The 24,118-nt window shown below is 34.8% G+C and overlaps 1 protein-coding gene across 1 annotated transcript in view; it reads left to right on the forward strand.

The window, feature by feature from the left end:
* The window catches only part of LOC150082271 (ESF1 homolog), a 42,874-nt gene that overhangs the window by 9,545 nt on the left and 9,211 nt on the right, over positions 1 to 24,118 (forward strand). The window contains exons 4-10 of the mRNA XM_090380088.1: positions 1,546 to 1,721; positions 6,321 to 6,659; positions 8,527 to 8,749; positions 11,539 to 11,670; positions 11,948 to 12,087; positions 16,150 to 16,252; positions 17,375 to 17,433. Coding sequence (XP_090236214.1) covers positions 1,546 to 1,721; positions 6,321 to 6,659; positions 8,527 to 8,749; positions 11,539 to 11,670; positions 11,948 to 12,087; positions 16,150 to 16,252; positions 17,375 to 17,433 — 1,172 coding nt within the window. The remainder of the gene's footprint in view (positions 1 to 1,545; positions 1,722 to 6,320; positions 6,660 to 8,526; positions 8,750 to 11,538; positions 11,671 to 11,947; positions 12,088 to 16,149; positions 16,253 to 17,374; positions 17,434 to 24,118) is intronic.

Genomic DNA, 24,118 nt, shown 5'->3' on the forward strand with positions numbered 1-24,118 from the left:
TTTTGGATTGAATTAATGAATTATTTTGTCTTTTAGCAGTCCCAGGTAGCTTTATTCTGTCATTTTCCCTTAAAGAAAGGCTTAGAAACACCTCCTGGCCAAATTTCAGCTTAGGACTGTTAAACTAGCAGCATTTAAATCCTTGTGAAAGAATAAGTGGGAGTTGTTAATAGAGTAATAAACACAGTTATGGCAGCTAACAATTCCATTTAATTTAAATGTGGCTTTCTCAGTTCACAAAACATTGTCAGCAGTATCTGGGTTCGTTATTTATTTGATTTTTAGGAGCATTAGCAACTAAGGCCATATTTCTCTGGGGATACGCTGTGGTCATTCCTGGACCTTTCCGCATCCTCTGTATTTGGTGGTCACGGGCTCGAACCCTGGTCTAATCAAGAAGCGTGTGCTACGCACTGCCACTCCTGGCTACTGAGGTGCCATCTGGGTTCGTAACATTTGTGGCAAAAACTGTTCAGAAAATTCTAGTCTTCTATCTGAGTCATCCTCATTCAAATTTTATAGCAGCATGAGATGATAAAACTTATTTAAGTTCCTTTATAAGTTTCTTTAAGTTCTAAACTTTGCTTTCTTTAAGATTTTTTTCAGACTTCTTTTGATATCCTCTCTCAAATTCTAAATTGGCAGATATCTTTGAGTTACAAGACCTACCAAATTTTGGTAGATTGTGCGCTTTCCCACTTCAAACTTTTGATAATTTGCTTTATTGTGGGTGGTTTTATATCCAAAAAAACTTCTTGAACTGGCTCTCAACTTCTGCAGTATATTCATATTTTGTATGCCACTTTGCTGGTTCAGTCCCCTCCATTGTAAGGCTTATGGTACTTTTCCTATTTTAAAATTATTCTGAAACAAGTCAAAAGAAAGATTATAAACTGTTTTTCAAATAACTTATACATATTTACACCAGCAGTTATTCAAAATACTTTCCTCACTTATGGACCATGATAATTTTCAAAAAGGTTCTGTTTATCTGCTTTATGAATTTGGCTATGCTGATATTCTGAATATGATCATAGATTTTAAAAAGTAAAAAGTAAGCTTTAAAACAAAATTAAAATTAAAAAAAAAAAAAAGTTTTATAGGGAAGTCTTCAGAGATGATGTAACTGTTCTCTTCAGAATTTACTACCCTTGGTACCACCCTATTCATCAACTTTCTTGGCCTATCAGATTATAATGTAATTGTTATATCATCTTTGATCCTCCATCTTTTCACATCAGTACTGCTGACTTCTGAAGGGTTCAATCCCTCAGCTGTAGCAAATAACAAAAATTACTGACCTGCCATCCAACATTCATATTTGTATTCATACTTTTTAAATTTAATAGTTTATTTCATGACATATATTCCATGACTTATACTGTCTACTACTCATATCACAAATATTTATCATTCTTTTTTACCTGTTACATATCTGCATATGTCTAGCCTACTTTGTTCTCTATTTGTAACAGGCTTTCTGAATACTTTTGTGAGGATAGTATTTGTTTATATAATTTGTATTTTTCTCACAAATACTTTTAGACAAAGATGAATATGACCACAAATGGGGAGAACTGCTAACAGAAGCTGAAACCAGTAATGAAATCTCAAAAAGGCTAGCTGTTTGCAACATTGACTGGGATCGTATCAAAGCATCAGACCTCTTGGTCCTTTTTAATTCTTTTAAGCCAACTGAGGGAACAGTTTATTCTGTCAAGGTATAATTCCTTATCTAACTATCTATTATATTGAATTTCTTAAATATTTAATTTACTGATATTTTTTGTACAGTTTGTTCCAATATTTTCACTTAAAACTACTGCATTCAGAATTGTCTGTTAGTTAAATGCTTGTGTGTTTATAGTATTTTGAAATTTATATTTCAGATGTATTTTTTATACAGTTTGTTCTAATTTTTTTTACTTATAACTGCTTTGTGTGTTTGCAGTATTTTAAAATTTTAACTTTTACATATTTGCTTTTTTCAGTAATATATACATGGCTTCTTGCTATCAGTTTTCTTTTTATTTAACATTAGTATTTAGTATTAGTAGTGGAAAATGATGCAAGAAAGCAAGCTTATATAACATCAGCCAAAAAAAAAGAAAAAAAAATCATTTCACTTATTCATCCCCTCCAATAGTTTTAGTTCTTTGAATTTATTCAAACTATCCACTTCACAACAATGGATGGAAGCTTGTTCCAGCAATCATCCACCCACTGGCTGAAGGCAAACATGCTTTCTCTGAGTATACTTAATTTTGTTCAAGATGTGGAATTCATTTACTCCTGTCAGTACTGTATCTTTATTAGAAACTGTAGAAACAGCACTATTTAAAATAATAAAAATGGTATAGTATTGGTCATGCCATGCAAGAAAACCAGAGGCTTTTGCTGCACCAGTTAGAAAAAAAAAAATTCCCTCCTCCCATAGGTACCTATCCCCTGCAGGTCTTTGTATTTTCCTAAACCATCAGCTTCAACTGCCCACGAGTTGTCCATGGAGGAAACTTATTCCAATAATAATACAGCTTGCTGGCTAAAAGAAAACTTTCTGCAGTTCAGTCTATAATTATTCCCCCTTAGTTTGAATTTATGTCCCTTCATTTTGGCATCATTTAATTCCACAAACGTTTCTCCTTCAGTCGTTTTACTATCTTATTCCAGAGCCTTATAAACCTCATTTAGATCTTCTTTCGCCTAATTACTAAGCTTTTAATGCACATATTCAACGTCTCCTCATATGCGTACCTTTTTTCTGATCTCACTGGGTATATTTCCCATATTTTGACTTTTTCAAGAAATTCATTGTCTTTTTTTTCTTTTCGTTTTTTTTTTTTTTTCGTTTTTTTTTTTTTTTTTTTTATAGGTATTGATGCCATATCTGGACACAATATTTCAAGTAGTCATGGACTACTTGAAATATTGTTTCAAATATTGATTAGAGAGAAAGAGACAGAAGCTGTGTTGTATTATGCAGTGTTAAAATTAAGCTTTCACTGAAAGGACAGCATTCGTGGGATACCTGGTTCCTGGGCAAAGTGACGCTGTCACCCTTCTCACTAGTGAATGAACCCACACTTGGCAGGTATATAGGTATGTACCTATATACCTGCCAAGTGTGTTCATCTAGATGGTAATTCGATGTCAGTATGGATAAACGTTGAGTTAACCGTCTTTGAAAGAGGGATGATAGTGAGTGCCCGCATATCGCTTAAGTGGTACAGAAATTGCACTATCCCCATTTAACAGTATCATGAGTGTATCGGGAATACGCCATTTCCAGAATATCTTATATCTTATTGTGGAATATCTTATTGTGGACAGTGCTGTGGGTGGATAAAAGTGGTGGATGAATGTGGCCATCAGCGTCTGTCTCGCATTGTTTCAGTCAACCAGAGAGAGACAGTGGCACAAATCACTGCTGACTTCAATAAGGGAGGTGCCAGAAATGTCTCCACCAAGACCATCACGTGATCATTAGCTGCAATAGGTTATGGGAACTGCCGACCCACCATAGTTCCATTGCTAACACCATGACACAGAACTCTACATCTCTGAGCAAAAGAACATTGGCACTGGACCTTGGATGATTGGAGACTGGTCTCCTTGTCTGATGAGTCCCATTTCCAGTTATTTTGAATGAATGAGAGGGTGCATATCTAACAGAAACTGCACAAAGCTATGCACCTGTCATGTCAACAAGGAACTGTTCAGGCAGGTGGACGGTCGGTAATGGTCTGAGGCGTGTTCAACTGGCACACGTTGGGACCTCTGGTATGTCTAGATGCATCTCTGAATGGTCCAGGTTACATATCCATCCTTGCAGACCATCTGCATCCTTTCACGGTCATCATGCACTCACAGGGCACTGAACTCTTCCAGTAGGGCAGTACACCTCCCCACAGAGCAATGGCGACTAGAACGTGGTTCGAAGAACATTCCGCAGATTTTACCACCATGTATTGTCTTCCCTGTTCACCGGACATGAACTGGTGCCTCCGTAGCCAGGTGGGCAGGAGCAGCAGTGCGTAGCATATGCTTCTTGATTAGACCGGGGTTCGAGCCCGTGAGCCACCAAATATGGAGGATGCGGAAAAGTCAGAGAATGACCACTGCATATCCCCAGAGCAATATGGCCTTAGTTGCTAATGCTCCTAAAAACCAATTAACTACAACAACAACAACAACCGGACATGAACCCTGTGGAGCATCTTTGGGATGCTATGAAAAGGTCCATTCGAGCTTTGGATCCTCCACCCAGGAATGCGACAGAATTATGGACGGCGGTGCAGCAACCGTGGATGGAAATATCTGTGGAACGCTTTCGTGAACTAATGGACTCAATTCCTTGCTGTGTGATTGCCCCTATCCAGGCAAAAGGTGGGCCTACCCGTTACTAGGTAGGTATCATGATTTCTGTCCACTCAGTGTACTTTTGATAAGATTAGATTCAGTTCCATTCACTGGCATTACTCTTCTTTTAACTTTTGATTTAATTCCATAATCGATTATGGGAATCATTCAATTATTGAAATAATCAATTATGAATAATTGAATTTTGCCCATCACAAATCTCAAGTGCAGTCTCATAATTGCCTTACACAATGGAATTATAACTTACCTGGCTGTATAAGCAATTGTCTAATAAATCATCAACAGGACTACAGAGTCCCCTTGCCATATGAGACACAGAGAATTTCATGTCTGCCTGTATTGTGATTCTCCAAATCCCCTTTATTTTTGTATTGTTTTTAATTTCACTCCTTCAAGTGTATAAATTATTTTGGGGTTATTTCCGAAGGGTAAAACATTACATTTTACAGGGTAATGGCAACTACACTTAAAATGTAGTTGCCATTTTCTGACCATCCTTGAAGGCTCTCACTTTCTCTCACTCACTCCACACAGACACACACACACGCGCGCGCACACACAGGCACCTCCGTAGCCAGGTGGGCAGGAGCAGCAGTGTGTAGCACATGCTTCTTGATTAGACCGGAGTTCGAGCTCATGCCCACCAAATACGGAGGATGCAGAAAGGTCAGGGAATAACCACCACATATCCCTGGAGCAATATGGCCTTAGTTACTAATGCTCCTGAAAACCAAATAACACACACACACACACACACACACACACACACACACACACACACACACACACACACACACACACACACACACACACACTTAATTTACTTAATTAAAAGTGCTGCTAATTGAGGCTACCATTTTTTGATGAGCATCAGATAAGACTCGAAACATTAGGTTGACCAAAGGATAACTATAATCATACTGCTGTGAGAATGAATTCAAGGTCCACCAGATGTAGTCTATTTTATAAACAAGGGGGTAATGGGGTGATTAGTGCTCTTTGGTTTTTAGATTAATTTTAATTTTAAACAAAAGTAATCATATAAATGTATAATGAAATAATGCAAATAATCATTCTGATCTCATTTTGATCTTGATCTGTAACATAAATATAATACCTCCATTCACCCTCCTTTTCGCTAATCCCTGTGCTGCTTAAATATAGTTTTGACCTTGAATTCATTCTTATGGCAGTAAGACTATGTTGTTTCTAAAGTTCACTTAAGTTTAAACCTGTTGCAGTCACGTAAAGGAACAAAGCTTCCCATGACAGAAAAATATAATGCAGTGAATCATTTATCATAAAATTATTTCAACATCTATTTTGAAATATAACCCTGTTTTGGGACTTAAAATAAGTTCTTATAATTTTTTAGAAAAATGAAAAAGTACTACTGTCTATTGTTCTGCATATTATGGAAATATCAAAAAATAAATTCTTTAAGAATTTGTATGCATAAATAAATAAATAGCTGCTATTATTATTCAGTAAATGATTTTTGTAACAAATTAGTAGTTGTAAACCAGAACCTTTGTAAAAAAATTTTAATATTTGTTTAGGTTTTTATACTGTATGGAATGAACTTTCAGCTTTCCTTCAAATACCAATGTTGCTACAAAGAGACTGTTTGTTTTTTTGTTTTTTTTAATAATAAAAGGAGAACAAGAAAAAAAAAACAAGATACATGAACAACTAAAGGAATGTTAGCTAAAAGTGGAATAGTGTTCACTTTATTTGCTGTATTAGTTCACATACTTTTAATATATATATATATATATATATATATATATATATATATATATATATATATATATATTTTTTTTTTTTTTTTTTTTTTTTTAATTAGAAGATGAATTATAAAACTGATATTAAAGTATTGCTCTTTGCAAAGATAATTATGATTGCTTGCATTTTAATTTGTATTTTTCATTTCATTTCAGATATATCCATCTGAATATGGCCTGCAGAGAATGAAAGATGAAGAGTTGCATGGACCAGCAGAACTAGTAGAGGAAAAGATTGACTCAGAAAATGAAAGCTCAGAAAATGAAGGTTCAGATATTGAAGGTTCAGATGATAATAATGAGGGTAGTCAGTATCATATGGAGAAGTTGCGAAAATATCAGCTAAACAGGCTTAAGTATTACTATGCTGTTGTGGAATGCGACTCACCAAAAACAGCTAATGTTTTATATGAACAACTAGACAACATGGAATATGAGAGCAGTTCTTCTCATTTAGACATCAGATTTATACCAGACAATATGACTTTTGAAAGAGTGAGTAGGCCAGGCAAGAAACCTGTTTGGTAAATATAGTTGTAGATAAATATAAATTTAATAACGGAGGGTTCTCTGTGTTTTGTTGTCAAATGTGAAAACAGTATATTATGTTATTATTTGTTTTTTAACTAAGCTGTTATTACCATCATTGGAATATAAATTGAAAATATTAAACAGTGACATCAAACTTAGAAGTTTTACACTTTGTTATTTTGTTGGCATCTCAGCAAAGAAAAATGCCTGTGGTTAATTAAAAGCATGAAACTGTATGTAGTGTAATCAATTAAAGATTACCAAATTAAATTAACACCCTTTTACCACAAGGAAATTGGCTGCTAACTAAAACAGGTCATGTTTATGAGGTATTCCATATCTTGCAGTATAGAACCCTGTAAGAAATGGTGCAACTGCACTAGAATAAGGCAAGGACCCTACAACCATGCATAAATGCAAAAACTAATGTGACATACACTCCAAGAAGACATTAACATAAAATTAACATTTTTTGGAAAATACAGTAACTGCTCTGCTTTGTTATGGAGGTGAAGAGCATCAGCTGTGAATCCCAAACTGTTATATTTCAGTCATGGCCTGCTTACAGAAAAAGAAACATGAATTGTGGCTGAGAAGAAGTCTATGTGACTACATGACTGAGAAAATCTGATAAACTGAAACACCTGCTTAAATACACTCTAAAAATGGTCGTCAGAAAATTTCCACTGACATAAATATTATCAAATTAATTTAATTTTGTAATATTTATTCCAGTTATTACTAAATTTGATGTTCTGCACTCCCTGTACATCTCTAGATGTTATTTTATTAGCTCAGTAAATGATAAGACTGCATGTCTAATAGGATTTATAGTTCTGTTAAGTCTCTTTATGAGGCCTAACCTGTCTGGTTTAGAAAATGTTCCCTCACTAATTCACTACCTATATACCTATAATTAATTCCATGTCACTTCAGTAAGGCTCACAATCTTATTTTATCTCCCTGATTTTTATGAGGCTTGGTAAGTTATTAGGCATCAAGACATGTACACATGCTGTTATGGCTTCCCTGAGTCAAATTCTAAATAAATGTTATAATAATATATTGCAAATAATTTGGTACTATTTCTGTAATTAAAAATTTAATATAGCTATTAAAAAAGGCAGTAATTTAAAACCCTCAGCATTTTTGGTGCAAGCAAAGTTATGCTCCTTTCTCTTCAGTTTGTTTTTGTAATCAGAAAGTGGTTACATAAGAACGTCAGAGATAAATAGAGACGATATTGTGATTTAGCTGCATGGTCATCCTGATGCCCTATTTTGCCACTCCTTGATTTCTCTCCATTGGCAATTTTCAAGACAGTTGTTTATGCCACAAAGTTATTGTTGCAAATAACTAGAAGTCACTTGGTGTGCAGTATGGAGAGTGTGGAATGACCTTAGATTTCTTTTCCCTAAAACATTTTTGTGTCTGAGCAGCATGATAAGGTAGGGCATTGTTGTTTTGGAAGTGAAGATGATTAATGAAATATGTGGGTACTTCTGCTGCAAAGCTGGAAGGAATTTTTCCTTCTACACTGCGACATTGCCTATAAATCTAGTAATTAATTGTTCTTAGAAATGTAAAGATAAAACCATCCTGGTTTCTTTAATGACCGTAGCCCAGGGTGCCTCCATTGAGCATTGTGTGCTTCAGTATGTCAATAAATTCATACTTATATATGAATTAAAATATTTTTGTTTTATACAAATAACTTGAATATCAGAAGTTGACTTGAACAGTAAAGTATATATATATGTTGATGAATTTTTGGGTGGATTAGCATATGAACAAATTTTTATTAATAATAAATATCTGTGTATATGTATAGGAACCAACCAGTATAGCAGATTCTCTACCAGACATGGCATCCTACAACCCACAGATATTTATAACCTCAGCCTTGCAACAGGCTAAAGTGGATCTCACTTGGGATGAAACTGACCCACAACGAACACAGGCTATGCAGAAAGCATTTAATGAACCAGAAAGTATGGAAAAGGATTTGCATGCATATCTTGCAACACCATCATCTACAGAGAGCGAAAATGAAGGTAGGAAATTATTAAGTGAAATTCATATGTTGAGTCAATGGCAACAGAATGTTAGGTAAAATTAAAAGAAGACTGTGCATAAAATTAGCAGTCAAAATTTCCCAGTTACATCTCATTGGGGCCATTTATTTTAATTGCAGAGTTGATTTGCAGTTTTTATACATCTGAGTGAGAATTGCAAACATGAAAATTGTAAAATAGACATTACATAATGTGGTATCATTCCAAATGAAAAATAACATAACAGTAGTAACATCTTTACTCCTTGCGTCACCTGAACATAAATAGATCTAATTCATCATTTCAGTTGTAGAGAAGGCCTTAGGATATCAATCTTCATATGTGACGTTAGACAAATACTTGGATAAATACATTTCTTCATGTCATTCATGGTAATAAACCTATTAAATTGCCAAGCAGCTAATTTAGTTTCACCACTCTTCTCTATTAAATTCTTCACATAGTTAAGCTAATAATTTCTCTAAGAATTTGAAAGAGAATTTCATCCACCAGTGGGCATAGGTGCCACACATCAGGGTCACTGAAGCCTTTTGTCATCTGGCAAATTAGGCTTGGCATGCAGTTTCAGATTGTGCACTGATCAAGCGTTTTTCGTAATTGGTAAGAAGAGATGAAATTGTCTTGGCAGGTTCATAAAATATTCTTTTAATGTGTTTCAAAAAACAAAAAAAAAGCATGCACTTTTCAATTGTGCTTAGCCATCAAAAGAGATGAGTCTCAGCAAGTATATAGTATCACTTTGTAGGCGATTTCATAATAAGGAATGCAGAATAATGTAAACTCAAATAAGACAGACTAAGTCAATAGTACTGTGTACTGGAATTCTGGCAACACGTTCTTGTTGATACATTGACTTTTGGCCATTGTCAGTAAAGTTTGCCCATAGCCTAATCATATATGCACATGGAGTCACTATAAGAGCGACAAAATAGCTTAAGACTAAAATCTTTGCAAACTCTGTATGCTTTTCACTTCAAAGAGAGCAAGAATATGCAAAAAAAAAAAGAAGTGAATAAAAAAAAAATTAACTGCTTCACGGGTTTTCTTTCCCTTAAAATATGTCAGGTCCTTGACATTGGACTGTTACTGATGTACTAAATCCTCCCACCCATACCACTTCAACTATTGGGTCTGCATGGCATTAGTAGAGTATTTTTAATTATATTGAATTTGAATGAAAATTATGCCTCAGACCAGAGTAGCAAAGCAAAGGGCTGAAGCTAGTGTGAGTGCCATGGCTCTGGGGAGAACTGAGGGTTGCAGTTGTCCGAATCATGGCTTCATGAAGTGTACAGCTTGTTTGATGTTTGCAGAGCAATCAAGAATAGAACATGATATTGCTAAGGGGGGAAATGTACGTCTTTGTGTGTGCTCACTTTAAGGCATGTGAGAATATTAGGCAACAACTCAGTGTTGTTATGAACCTTTATGAGAGCTTGAAGAATAGGATGAATGCCGTCGAAGGAATTAAAATGGACTTATCAAGCTCTCAGCTGCCCACAGCAACTCCATAACTTGCACTTGATCATCAGGCAACACAGCAGCAATCCCAAGGCAGAATGCACTAGTCCCACAGGAGCTAGTTGTTGTCAGTGACTGTATTGTCAGGGAAACAGGAAATATATTGTGCAAAAAGGATAGGTAGAATAAGATCAGGGTATGTCTGCTAGTAGCAAAAGTTGATGTTATATAGCAGATATCATATTTTAAAAGCACAAAAGATGATATTGTTGTACACATTGGCAATAATGACATTAAGAGTAGGAGTTCTGCACACTTACTAAACAAGTACAGGGCAACGTTAGAAAAATGTTGCGAGTAGGGTTAAATTTGAAAGGGCCTGCAATTCTGCCCAGACATGAAAGGAGGAAGTACATGATGAGAGAGCCTTGTCAATCAGTTCAGCCCTGGAGGGAGAGAGATTGTGCAAGGCTCATGGGATAGAATTTTTCTCAGCATGCTCTGTGCTTCTACAGGGATACACTTAAATAGAAAGGGTGTAAGAATATTTGCTGATGCTATCAAGGCAGTGTTAGGTGAATCGGAAAACTGCTGGCATTAGGGGGAGGGATACACAGACTAATAGATTAACAATAGTTAATCTATTAGTGCTAATATCTACATGCTAATATTTTGCGTGGCAAAATACTAGCTTATATCATGAAATAGTACTTTTAACATATATACTATATGTTATCTCATCAAGAAGAATAAGTAGTCCATTTGGTATATAGATGGCATTTTGGGAAATGCACTGCCAAAAGCAACTTTTCTGCATAAATTGTACCTATATGTTAATGAATTTAACTCAGTCATTACTGTTGTTGAGGGTTTTTGACATATCAGCTACTCGATCATATTGTACCAGCTCACATGGTGTAGTAATTCCTGTGGCCTTATTTTTTTATTGTGTGTGATATCTGTACAAGTTTTTGTTCACAAGCTGATTTGCACATTGTGCAGGCCAAACTCAGAATAACTTCTGGAGGAACCATAATCCTTCTGCCTGATATTGGTTTACTTCAGCCTTTACTAACAAGGTCTTTAAAAATTTGGTGAACTCAGTATACTGTTATTGGAGGACCTTTTCTTTTCAGTAATATAATTACAAGTATTTGTAATGAATATATATAAATTTTGTAGCTTACATTTACCCTTTTTTTTTCTGCTGCTTTCTTTTAAGGTGTGTATACTTCTCAAGCTTGATTTTGTTAACTATTTATTTCACTGTTATCTTAATCCTAATTTCTTATGTAATTTTTCTACAGATATTGAACCTGGAAATGAAAAGGCTTCTATGAAGGAAAGAATTGCCAAATACAAATCCCTTTTGCTTTCTCTGGAAAATGAAGAAAAACAAAATGGAAGTGATGTGGAAATGGAGTTTACATGGGAGCCAGGTGAGTTATAAATAAAAATAAAGTCATTTGGTAAATAAATGCTTATATGTATTTCACATATTTTTTCCTTTTTAAGTGCATTTAATAAGAAATGATGTGCCTGTTTACTTTTGTTTGTATGTGGCAGTCAACAAAGTTCTGTATAGAACAACTTTATATTTTGTCCATCCCTTTGCTTTTCAGATTGTGTAGTTATGCTAACTTATATACATTTCTAGGTTAAGTGATATGTATGATACTTGAATAGTGTATGCCCTATTCTTGTTTATTATTTTAGGTTTGAAAGAAACTGCAGAAGAACTTGTGAAAACCAAAACACAAAATGAAACCAAAACACAAACTCCTTGGGAGCAGTTCTTAGAAAAGAAAAAAAGAAAGAAGAAGGAGAGAAAGAAAGAAAGAAAAGAACTTTTAAAGGTAGTATTCTTTTTCATGGTTAAAAGCTGGATTGAATCTTTTAATTATATAAATGAAAAGGGTTCAGATTGCTGTCTACTTTATATGATGGGAGAGAGTGGTGCAGGGGTTAGAAAGTTACAGATGGCCACTGCAAATTCAAATCAAGACTATAAAAAGGCTTCAAGCTTTGTATAACATAAATATTACTTCTGCTTAGAGTCAGATTTTTTTTTTTTTTTTAATTTATTGATTAACTAATAATATATAAAAGTAATTGTTTTTACTTCGCTGCACATACTTCACAAATATTCTACCTAATAACATAACTTATGATGATGTATATATGTAATGAGCAATGGCCTTTATGCATGAACCAAAAACATTTTGTTTTTGTGCATTTACCATATTTTCTGTTCATTCCTTCAACTCAACACATGACAACAAACAATATGTGGTGCGCTCTTCAGCTACAGTGTATAGCATATGGATAGCCTATGTGATTGTGTATGAAAAAACAGAGAGAAAACATAATAATAATTGATAGATTTCAGTTTGTCCGATTTTAATAGAAGGGGCTGCTGTCATACTTGCAAGTTTGGATTTAAGAATGGTTCCCTTGGAAGCAAGGTTTTTTTTTTTTTTTCTTTTTTTTAATTAACTGTTGATCTGGTTGTGCATGAATCAGTGTGAACCTTGATGATTTAATTCTAAGTCTTGCACTTTATAGTTCTGTACTGGTGTCTTGGACTAAGGAAAGATGTCATAAGATTGATAATGGTAATATTAACAAAGTAATGTCTTTAGGCAAAACATGTTTATAAGATGGATATTCACATGTCTGATGTTCTCTTAAGGAAAGGGATACTGCCTGTTGTACTAGGTTCTGTTGGAACTGGTGAGCATGAACCCTTTGGACTATTCTTAGTGAATCGAATGTGGATATTATTCATATTGGCTCCTAACCTGGATTATGAAGTATTTCACTGTTTTGGTGAAATTGACTGTAATTTCAAATCCTTGACTGAGATGTATGTTATGTTTACTTCCCCGAAGTGTGGGAGTTCTCAAAGTTGTATGTTGGGTTTGTGCACGAGTTGATATACATGTGCTTTGACAACCTTTGTGTATGTTCCTCAATATGGGAATAATTGGTTTCTGTTGTAAAAACAACTCTTATGTTAAATAAGTTTCATAGAATTTTGTTATGCTTCTAGTTGTAAGAAACCTTAAGAAACCAAATTTAGATATATTGAGGTTTTAACATGTAAAAGGTTATATATTGAATTGAATAGGTCAAATGTTGTTTATCCTTCTTGCTACTCCTAAGATGGGATGCAGTGTATAAATATGATTATTGTAAATGTTAAATTTCTTTGGAAGCCTTGTTGCTTTCCACTAGTTTTAGTGGTTTTCTACTCAAAGATAGTTTTGTGTAAATACTAGATTTAAGTGTTAGCCTTAAGTTTTGAATAGAGAATTTTTGTCCAGTAGGTTACTCTTTCTATTTGTTCTTTTGTTCTTAATTCTTCTCTCTCATCCCCATTCTGCTTTACTCTATCTCAGTCCTATTCTTCTGTTTCTGGGGTTTCCTCCTTCTTTCATCCCCTTGCTTTCTGTTTACTTTCCTTCCTTCCTACTCCCATACTTCTCCTTTTCTGTTCCTTCAATAACTTAGGGCTCCCAGGCTTGCCTGATAGCCCCAGTAAGAGCCTCATCTAGGAACTGGTCCCTGGCCTCCACGTGCCCAAGGTTGAGAGTCAGGGAGCAGGCAACCAGGTGTCCCCTGGCTGCAAAGTTACCAGGTGCCGGCACTCGACACTCACCATAACAACACACATACTTACACACTTACATACATACACTTGCCAGCCTTGGCCTTATGCCTTTTCAGATGCTACAGTGGCATATAGTAGTAGGCCGCCTCCGTAGCCAGGTGGGAAGGAGCAGCAGTGCGTAGCACACGCTTCTCGATTAGACCGGGGTTCGAGCCCGTCACCACCAAATACAGAGGATGTGGAAAGGTCAGGGAATGACCACCGCATATCCCGGAGCAATATGGCCTTAGTTGCTAATGCTCCTAAAAAAAAAAAACCAAAAACCAAAGTGGCATATAGTGGAGACTGCAATTAAAATAAATACACCTTGGCCTTGACTGATTTTAATGAAATTTTTCCAATATAAAAAATAAAAGAAATATAATGATATATGTGCATATTTTTATACTGAAGACATTTTACTGAAGATTTTAGTATCTTGTAATTTCATCACTTGGATTTATAATTAGCATTAGTAAATCATTTTGTGAAATGTGAAGAGTATTATTATTTTTTACTAATAAAAAGAAAGTCTTGGAAGCCAATACTTTGAAGTTTACTTGAACTAGAGCATAATTAAAGTAAAGAAAGCAACAAAAAAAAACAATTTTTTTTTTTTTTTTTTTTTGTTAAAAGTGGAAACTGTGGGTTTGAATGTAGTGGCATATGATGCAAGAAAGCAAATGTATGAGCTTATGCAGCATCAGCCAAAAAAAAAAAAAAAAAAATCACACCATTCCCTCCAAATGCCTGTCCAGTTCCTCCTTAAATTTATTCAACCTATCAACTTCCACAACGACAGATGGAAGTTTGTTCCAGCAATTAACCACCCGCTGGCTAAAGGCAAATTTCCGCACATCTATTCTACATCTGTCTTTTCTTAATTTGAATTTATGCCCCCTTAGGTTCGTAATCTGAACAAGTGGAAGGATCCCATCAGAATTCAGCGTGCTCAACCCATTCAAGGCCTTATATACCTCAATCAGATCACCGCGCAGATGCCTAGTCTCCAGCCCCTGCAATTTGCAGAACTTAAGCCTCTCTTGGTAAGAGGATCCCTTCATTCCCCTCACCAATCTTGTTGCCCTTCTCTGTACATGCTCAAGTAGATCTACATCCTTCCTGAAATGAGGCCTCCAGACCTGTACACAGTACTCAAGGCGTGGCCTGACCATTGCCTTATACAGAGGGATAATCACCTCCTTTTCCCTGCTAGCAAAATTCCTATATATCATTGACAAAACCCCATGACCTGCCCTGGCAGCCTGTCTACATTGCTCAGAGAACTTGATATCTGACTGCACAATTACTCCCAGGTCTTTTTCATTTTCTACCACCTTAAGTGTAGTACCACACAGTTGGTACGTTTCTCCGGGGTTACTTCTACCCATATGTAGTACTTTGCATCTGTCAAGGTTAAACTTCAGTTGCCACTTCTTAGCCCATCTGCCCAAATTATCTAGATCCTGTTACAGTAGCACTCCATTACTGTCATTAACAACCCTGCCAACCTTTGTATCATCTGCAAACTTCGACATTAAGCCTGATATATCTTCATCAGTATCATTGATAAATATACAAAACAACAGTGGACCTAACACAGAACCCTGTGGGACTCCACTAATAAGTGTCTTTTCACTTCATTTTTTGGTAGAACACAATCTTCCTATAACTGTAGCAAATCATGCTAGTCACTTCTGAAAAACATTTCTGAATTTGGAATTAGTAAGGAATATAATGCTCTGGCAGGATAGTATTTATTTTAGCATTAGTAAAGGCACATGATGCAAGAAAGCAAGCTTATATAGCATCAGCCAAAAAAAAAAAAAAAAAAAACTAATTTCACCCATCCACTCATTCAAAATGTTTGTCTAGTTCTACCTTGAATCTATTCAAGCTATCAACCTCTACAATGAGAGGTTGGGTGAGAGAGGCAGCTGAAGTATTTTTAGAATACATAAATGAATCAAATACCTTTTAAAATATGATTTATTGCTTTTAACAATGATATATGCAATTTTTCTTTGGTGCTTGATTATTATTTATTTGGAAGATACATTCCTGAATATCATTCTGGTGTATTCCAACAAAAAAAGTGATTCTGTGTTAAAAGTTTTTTGAATTTCATTTTCTAAAAGTTAGCAAGTATGCACATTGATAGTTATAATTTCTGTTATTTTATTTATTTTCGATAAAAGGAATGTAGCCACATATCAATCTGTTTTATTTTTAGTTTCAGTTTATTTATTTTTTTATTGTTGATCAGGAACAGTCTGAAGATTCAGAAGAGCAGGAAGAAGATAATGATGATTTCGAAACTGAACTTGATCATTCCATTTCACCACGTGTTGAATCCAAACAGAAAAAAGGTATTTGCTATTTGTATTGTACTTTCTCTTCTGTGATTCATACCCTAAATGGAACAAATATGCTTGCACATCATCTGTGCAACATATTTTTTTTAAATTATAATAAATAATTAACTTTTTTATTTAATTGAAAGCTGTGTTCTATTAACTGTGATTTGCTAAATTCAATTAGAATGCATCAAACAAAAATAAACTACTTTAAGATAATAAAGAATGTGTTTATCATATTTCTTTGAATTTTCAATGCCACTCATTCCCTAGATTGAAACACAGATGCTTACATGGTATCTGATAAACACCATGTGAACATGTATGTTTTATGAGCTGTTTGTGTTTTGTTTATGCAAAGCAAGTAAAACTAAAGCTCTGTGTTAAAGTTAGACTGCTGTTGCTGGTGTTTCAGAGATGCCATTTGAGTATGAGGTTGAATACAAGAAACGTAAATGCTGTTGCTCACCTGGCATCTGTTTAATGCCAAACAAAAAATCGATTTCTTGTAATTGTTAGTATATCAAAATGAAAATAGATAATATTGTATAATCATTTAAAGAGTGTTAGTGTTTAAAGTTATCTGACATGGTGTAATATTTATTTACAAGTTTAAAAAAAATTAAGGAAGTGGCATCTGTCAGATGCTACGTTAGCAGTGCTAACATAGAGTTAATATGGGATATCTACCTGAAAAATTTGTAAATAAATAAGCTAATACTTGGGTAATAAAATCTATTAAATTTTTACGTGGTAGTTAATGGGAAAATATTGAATGAAAAATTGAAAAGAGAAATAAAATAACTAAAATATGATAGCTTCTAAACTTATTATAGGGGATGTACCATAGTAGCCATTTTGAGGGTATTGCCACAGTAATTTTGGTAATTTATTGAAATACTTGAGATATTTATTTTTAATGCTGAATTTTTTATATATAACGTGAAGAATTTCATTTCAATTAATAACTTGGCTCTTTGTCATACTGTTATTCTCTAAACGTTTATAAGACTACAACTATGATTTTTCTGTCATTTGTAAAACAGCTTAAATTTCTACTTTAAGCAGCATTAACTAACCTAGAGATATTATTTTTATTTATTTACTTTTTGCTGGCATTAAAATTTTTTCAAGGTAAGACAAAGAAAAATATGAGCAAGAAAGATAGTGCACTGAAAGAAAAGACCAGTATGGTAAGCGAGTTAGATCTTTTTACTTTAATTCATTTTAGTTTAATTTGGAAGTCATTATCATGTTCTTACATGAAAGAAAAACTTAATACGATCTCCTCTTTATTTATATAATTAAATTTAAAAAAAATCACTTAATTAACTTTTTAAGCTTTCAAATTAAAAAAATCCTTAAAATAATGATAAAATAGGATGTAGTTTTTTTACACTAAATGCAACAAAGACTGCTATAGACTAAGTTTTTTTCTGTGTGTTTTTTTTTTTTTTAAATTTATTATGAAAACCCCAAACGTGAAAGGTATTAGAATCTATAGTACTTGTACTTTGCATGGGTTAAGGGTTGAGAAGACATTATATAATTGTTGACATTAAATTTGCATTTCTGTTCTGTAGTTAAATTTTTGGGAAATACATGCAAAGGAAAGCTGTTACATAGAATGGATAAATCAGGAAGAGGGAAAGTTAGTGCTGTGAGTTTGGAGTTGAATGGATATTGACTGATTGAGGCACATGTTTGGATTGGTTTGAAATAGAATGGTGGAGTTACCAATTCCATTTCAGAAGAACAGAGTTCATGGAAGTGTCTATAGATAAGGCATGCAGCAGAAACTGAATGTCTGTGAGACAAAGATTGGAACGACTTTGTAAGAGAAGTTGTTAATTAATCTGGCTGTCCTCTTTTAAATGGAGTCAAGAAGCTTGAAAGAGGTTTGGGGGGGCACCACTGCAAATGTGAGCAATATGCCATGGTAGGATGAACTTGGAATTTGTAAAGTCAGTAGCTACTTAGAAGAAGAATAATGCTGAGATGGGGGGGAAGAAGAAAACTAGCTACTTTTGATACAAAGAAAGTAATATTTGCGATGTTCTTATTCTAAGAGAGGTTAGAAGTCAGTGTGAGCCCCAATAGAAATATGTAATTTTCTCTATAAATCTGAGCATCATCGACAGGACTGAATTTTAGAAGGATTGAAATTAATTGTTTTCTTTGCCCCATTTGAGAATTATCTGGCGATTGGCATTTGAAGAACCAGTGGATATTCGAGAAGTTGAAGCTGTTTCTGCTGGGAATAGTTTTTCAAATTGTAAGGTGAAATGTGGCATGCTGTCATCAGCAAAATTGTGAATTGGATTTTCACTCAGTGGAAGAAGGTCATTAATATACAAAAGGAAAAGATTAGGAGAATGACTATCAAAAACTGAACCTTTAGGAACACCAGCATTAGTTGAAGTTAAGAGGGAGAGCCATCTACCATCAACTGCATTGGGCAGTTTGAAAACTGTCTAACCAGTTTCGAAAAAACAGATAGCAATCCATAAGGTGGATGCTTGTTTGGCAGAACTTTATGCTAAACACAATCCAAAAGCCTTGGAATTATCAAGAACAACTGCACGAGTCTCACATGTTTTTCTATCATATTTGTGCAAAGATTAATAACCATGAGAGCATCGCTGGACTCAGGAATGATTCTGTTGGATTGGAAAAGTGCCAGTGTATCTCCAATACATAAGGGCGGTTCTAAGAGTGAAGTGGGAAATTACCGGCCGGTTAGTCTAACTTCAGTAGTAGGGAAAATCAGGGGTGGAATTCAGGATCATTTAAATAGAAATGGAATTCTGAAGGATACTCAGCATGTTTTTGTAAAGGGAAAATCATGTTTAACTAATCTGGTTAGCTATTTTGTCAGGGTCACTCAAGAGCTGGACTTAGGAAATAATTTCAATGTTGTTTATTTGGATTTCAGCAAAGCATTTGACTCATTGCCACATGAGCGGTTACTTTATAAGCTCGAACAGGTTGGAATCACAGGGAAAATCATTAGATGGATAGCTGGATGGCTTCAGGGCAGGAGGCAGAGGGTTGTGATAAATGGTTATTCCTCAGATTGGGTTGATGTAAGAAGTGGTGTTTCCCAAGGATCAGTATTAGGACTACTGTTGTGTTTGATTTTCATAAATGACATCGATGAAGGGATAGAGGGCGTGATGTCTGAATTTTCAGATGATGTAAAGATTGGTAGAGTAGTTAATGATTGCCGCCAAGCAGAACTTCAGAATGACCTAGATAGTCTTCAGGGATGGTCAGAAAAATGCCAGCTATGCTTTAATCCAGCAAAGTGTAAGGTATTGCACCTGGGGAACAGTAACCCCAAAATAACTTATACACTTGGGGGAGTTGAACTAAAGCCAGTAGTGGAGAAAGAGACTTGGATATTACGATGCTATCAGATATGAAATTTTCCGAGCATTGTAGACTGGTTGGAAGGAGGGCCCATGGTGTCCTATCGATTTATTGAACAATCGCTAGTAGAGATAAGGACGTCATAATCCCATTATATAAGGTTATTGTAAGACACAGTGCTTTTTTGGGATGGTACAGCGTACCGGCACCTTCATTAACAGTGGCTTGTGACATTTGCATGCAGTACACTTCGAAATTTGTAATATTCCGTAAATTTTTTCACATGTTTAGCTACTATTTTTACAACCTGAAAGGATCACTGCTTAAGATGAATATAAAGTGAATATTAAAGTGAGTAAATAAAAATAATGATACACCTGAAATTGAAAATATTCGAAAATTTTATTAAGTATAATACATGATTACATTTACTAAACAAAACATTTAATGAGACAAATTTTTCGATAATTAGCAAAATTTAAGATGCTGTTTTAATTCACTTTTCGCGCGGGCCACACCTCGGACACCGCTGTGAATCAACTGTAAGCACCCCCTCTGAGAATTAGGGGAGAATGATTTTCTTTTACCCCAACAAATAATCATCTGTTGTTTCGCAGAAGTGCGTTATCCACATTTTTCCGTAAATCTTCCCTTTCTCTGTTTACATGGTCGCAGTAGCTGAATATCTGAATGACAATGACATTTTGGACAATTAAAAAAAAAAAAAGAAAAGAAAAAATTCAAATTTAAGAACTAGTGACAATACTGATGACGAGAGAAGGGAAACGAGGACAACGAAGGTATTAAACCTTCTAAACATGAATTGTTGGCATTTGGTGAAAATGAATCTAGAAAATTGTCAACGAGGTTACAGTTAAATGAATGAAATACAATTCGTGGATTTCAGGAATACTTAATTGAAAAGATGGTTTCGAAAGAATTGAATTGGTCGCAGTAGCTGAATATCTGAATGACAATGACATTTTGGACAATTAAAAAAAAAAAAAGAAAAGAAAAAATTCAAATTTAAGAACTAGTGACAATACTGATGACGAGAGAAGGGAAACGAGGACAACAAAGGTATTAAACCTTCTAAACATGAATTGTTGGCATTTGGTGAAAATGAATCTAGAAAATTGTCAACGAGGTTACAGTTAAATGAATGAAATACAATTCGTGGATTTCAGGAATACTTAATTGAAAAGATGGTTTCAAAAGAATTGAAGCATTTGATGGACGTTCTGTCTTTCACTCGATGAAATTTGAGTGAATGTGAAAGAGGATTTTCATGAATCTGAATCGCCAGCCCAACCAGAGCTTCGTTGATGACAAAAACAGTTTCTTCACTACTGTTTCTTAAAATTGTAGGCCCACCGCCGACACACTTCGATGCAGCAAAATATGTCGATTCGTGGCTGCTTCGGAAATGTCATTAAGCAACAGACACAAACAAGATAGGTGGTAGATGACTTTCATCAACCGGTGAAATACCACCACTTTGCTTATTGGAGGCTTGAAGTGGTGAAACCCATGTTTAGTCTCTAGAGCAAAGTTTCCGGCATCCCCCTCCTTCAACCCATGAACGGTACTAAGTACTATAGGTTTTGATACCTTTCGTGTTTGGGGTTTTCATAAAAAAAAAAAAAAAAAAAGAAAAGAAATCTGCATGATGTGGTGGATGACAACTCAATAAAAATTTGGAATATTCTATAAAAACTTTATTGTGAAATTTTTTTTACTAATTTTTGCTTATTATTTTTTACTTATTACTTATTTTTTTATCTTTCTATACATTAAAATAATTTTCCTTCTAGTGATATTTATTCAGCCAATGGGAAGAGAGAGATGTGGGTTACACAGCAATATGCAACAAATACTGAAATACTTAACGGAAGCTTGTTTTATTGTGGTAAAACAAGCTTCTGCTTAAGCGTGTACATTCTAGATAAACCTCGTGTACGCGCTTTGTTTATCCAACATGACCATGCGGTACCATTCTTGATTTCCATATGTAGCGTATTTATTTATTCATAGCTAAGGAAGGGACACACACAGTGTCGAAAGCTTCTGTTAAGTATTTTATTTTATTATTATTTTTTTATCTAAAGAAGCGAGCAGTGGATAAAGCCCCCTAGTACAATCAGTCCTCGTATAGCACGATAGTTGTGTTCCTAGAAACCCTCGTGCAATATAAACAACAGGCCCTATGGGAAAAATAGGGTTAGGTGCCGACCACCCAAGATTGAACACACATTTGTAACTAAAACATTACCAAACACAATAAATAATCTTAATAAAATACTTGCGCATTTTATTACAACTATTACGTAATAAAATATTGCTAATGCTTTTGCTTTTATCGTAAGCAAACTTGTTTTTTGTTTGGTTTTCTATCCAAACAGATGACAGCCGTTCCATCTCTTCCAATTCTTTGTGTCTTAATCTAATGGATTTTAATTACAGTTTGAGTTGTTCCTGCTATGAAAGTTGTTTTTATTTTCTCTGCATTCTTTGTAATTCTAGGCGTTACCTCATTTAGGTCTGTAATACGTGCAATATCACATGGTCTCTCATTTCGCTCAAAGCGTTTCACAACTTCATATTTTTTCTCTATCGACAGAGGCGGACTGGCCATAAGCCTTACCGGGAAACCCTGGTGGCCGGAGAACAGTGTGATTTTGGCCATAAACCATAGTATGAGGCCACTATAAATTTTCCCGGGTAGGAATTTTTGACCCAGTCCGCCTCTGTTTATCGATATTGCTTTTCTTTTTCTCTCTGAATCTGCAGTGTCTTCACCAGGATGCTTCCTTTTCACATTTTAATTTTACTCATTTTTAGGGAATAAAGCACAATTACAAAATGAGGAGGCACGCTTAATACACATAAACAAAGCTGTGCACGTGTAGCAACTGAATAAACAACACCGTAAAGTCAGAGATACACTATTAACACCTCATATTTTACTAAAGTACATTTCTAGGGGTTACTACCATAAAACAATAAAAACAATTTCCAGTTGCATTTCTGCTAGTTGTTGTTGTTATTTGGTTTTTAGGAGCATTAGCAACTAAGGCCATATTGCTCCGGGATATGCAGTGGTCATTCCCTGACCTTTCCGCATCCTCCGTATTTGGTGGTGACGGGCTCAAATTTCCTGCTAGTGGAATCTGTTATAAACTGGTAGTAAACTCGATCTAATTGCATTTGCGATAATACCGATAGCTGGAATTGTGTTGGTTTTTACGTTATTATGGTGAGGTGAAATGTGTTTCCCCTTCACTGATATAAAAAACATAAATACATTTTCAGAATCTTCTCTTCATTCCTATCATGTTGTGTTCGGTTGGGGTGATTCTGTTCGACTGCCATTTCTTGTAAACACAAAGGCGAATCGTGCATAAGCGAATTCGGTTCGTGTTATATAAGATATCGTTCCCCTATTTATAAATCGTGTATGATCGAATTCGTGTTGTGCAAACACGTGTTATACGAGGACTGACTGTATATGTACTTGAATAATAAACTGTGTGTTAATATACTTAATTTGTTCTTATTCCAAAAACATTACTACTAAAGTAGCAATATTAGGAAATAATTTTTCAGAGTACTGTACTTTTCATGTCCTTTTAATTTTCAATTTTTCCTGATAGCAAAGAATGAGTGCCGGCACCTATTCTTTTACAAAAAAAGCACTGGTAAGACCACACTTGGGATACTGTGTTCAGGTATGGAGACCGCACCTAAAGAAAGACATTGTTATTCTTGAAAGGGTCCAAAGACGGGTGAGATTTGCAGAAGGGCATCCATATGAGGAAAGACTTCAAATATGTGGGTTGCAGAGCTTGGAAACTAGGCACCTTAGAGGAAACTTGATTGAGGTGTTTAAGGCTCTGAGAGGCATAAGCAAAATGAATAAGGACAAAATTTTCACAGTTATAAATGATAACCGTGAAAAACCTAGAACAGAGGGCCATAATTTCAAGTTACGGGGGGGAGTTGTTTAGATTGGATTGCAGGAAGTTTTATTTTAGCCAGCGAGTTATAAAATTACTGGAATCAGTTGCCTACGTGGATATTAGAGGCTGACAGTTTGGAGAAATTCAAAGATCAGTTGAATAATTACCTAAGGGAGGAGGGAAATGCATAATTGTCCATTTCCTTTTCTCTTATTAATTATTATTTTTTAATTTGTTCTTTTTTTTTTTTCTTATTATTAATTTGAAAATACCTATGCACTCTGAATTCATTATTCTTATATTTTATTACTATGCGACGCAGAATGGAACGGAAAATAAAATAAGTTGCAGTTAAAACAGGTTTAATGTAAAATACATACAGTAAACAGTAATACAAAAAGAGCTTTCAGTCAGTGTGTTGCCCTTCATCAGGTTTTTTTAACTGTTAAATGTAAAAGTCTAGGAATACAGAACCTATGTGCATGCGATGGCGGTTATGTATGGTGAACTGCATGATGCAACAATTAGCTGCTAGAAGGTAAAGCTT

This window comes from Mastigoproctus giganteus, chromosome 8, assembly GCF_048544385.1.
Source record: "Mastigoproctus giganteus isolate SK-2022 chromosome 8, ASM4854438v1, whole genome shotgun sequence".
In the NCBI taxonomy this organism is placed as follows: Eukaryota; Metazoa; Arthropoda; class Arachnida; order Uropygi; family Thelyphonidae; genus Mastigoproctus; species Mastigoproctus giganteus.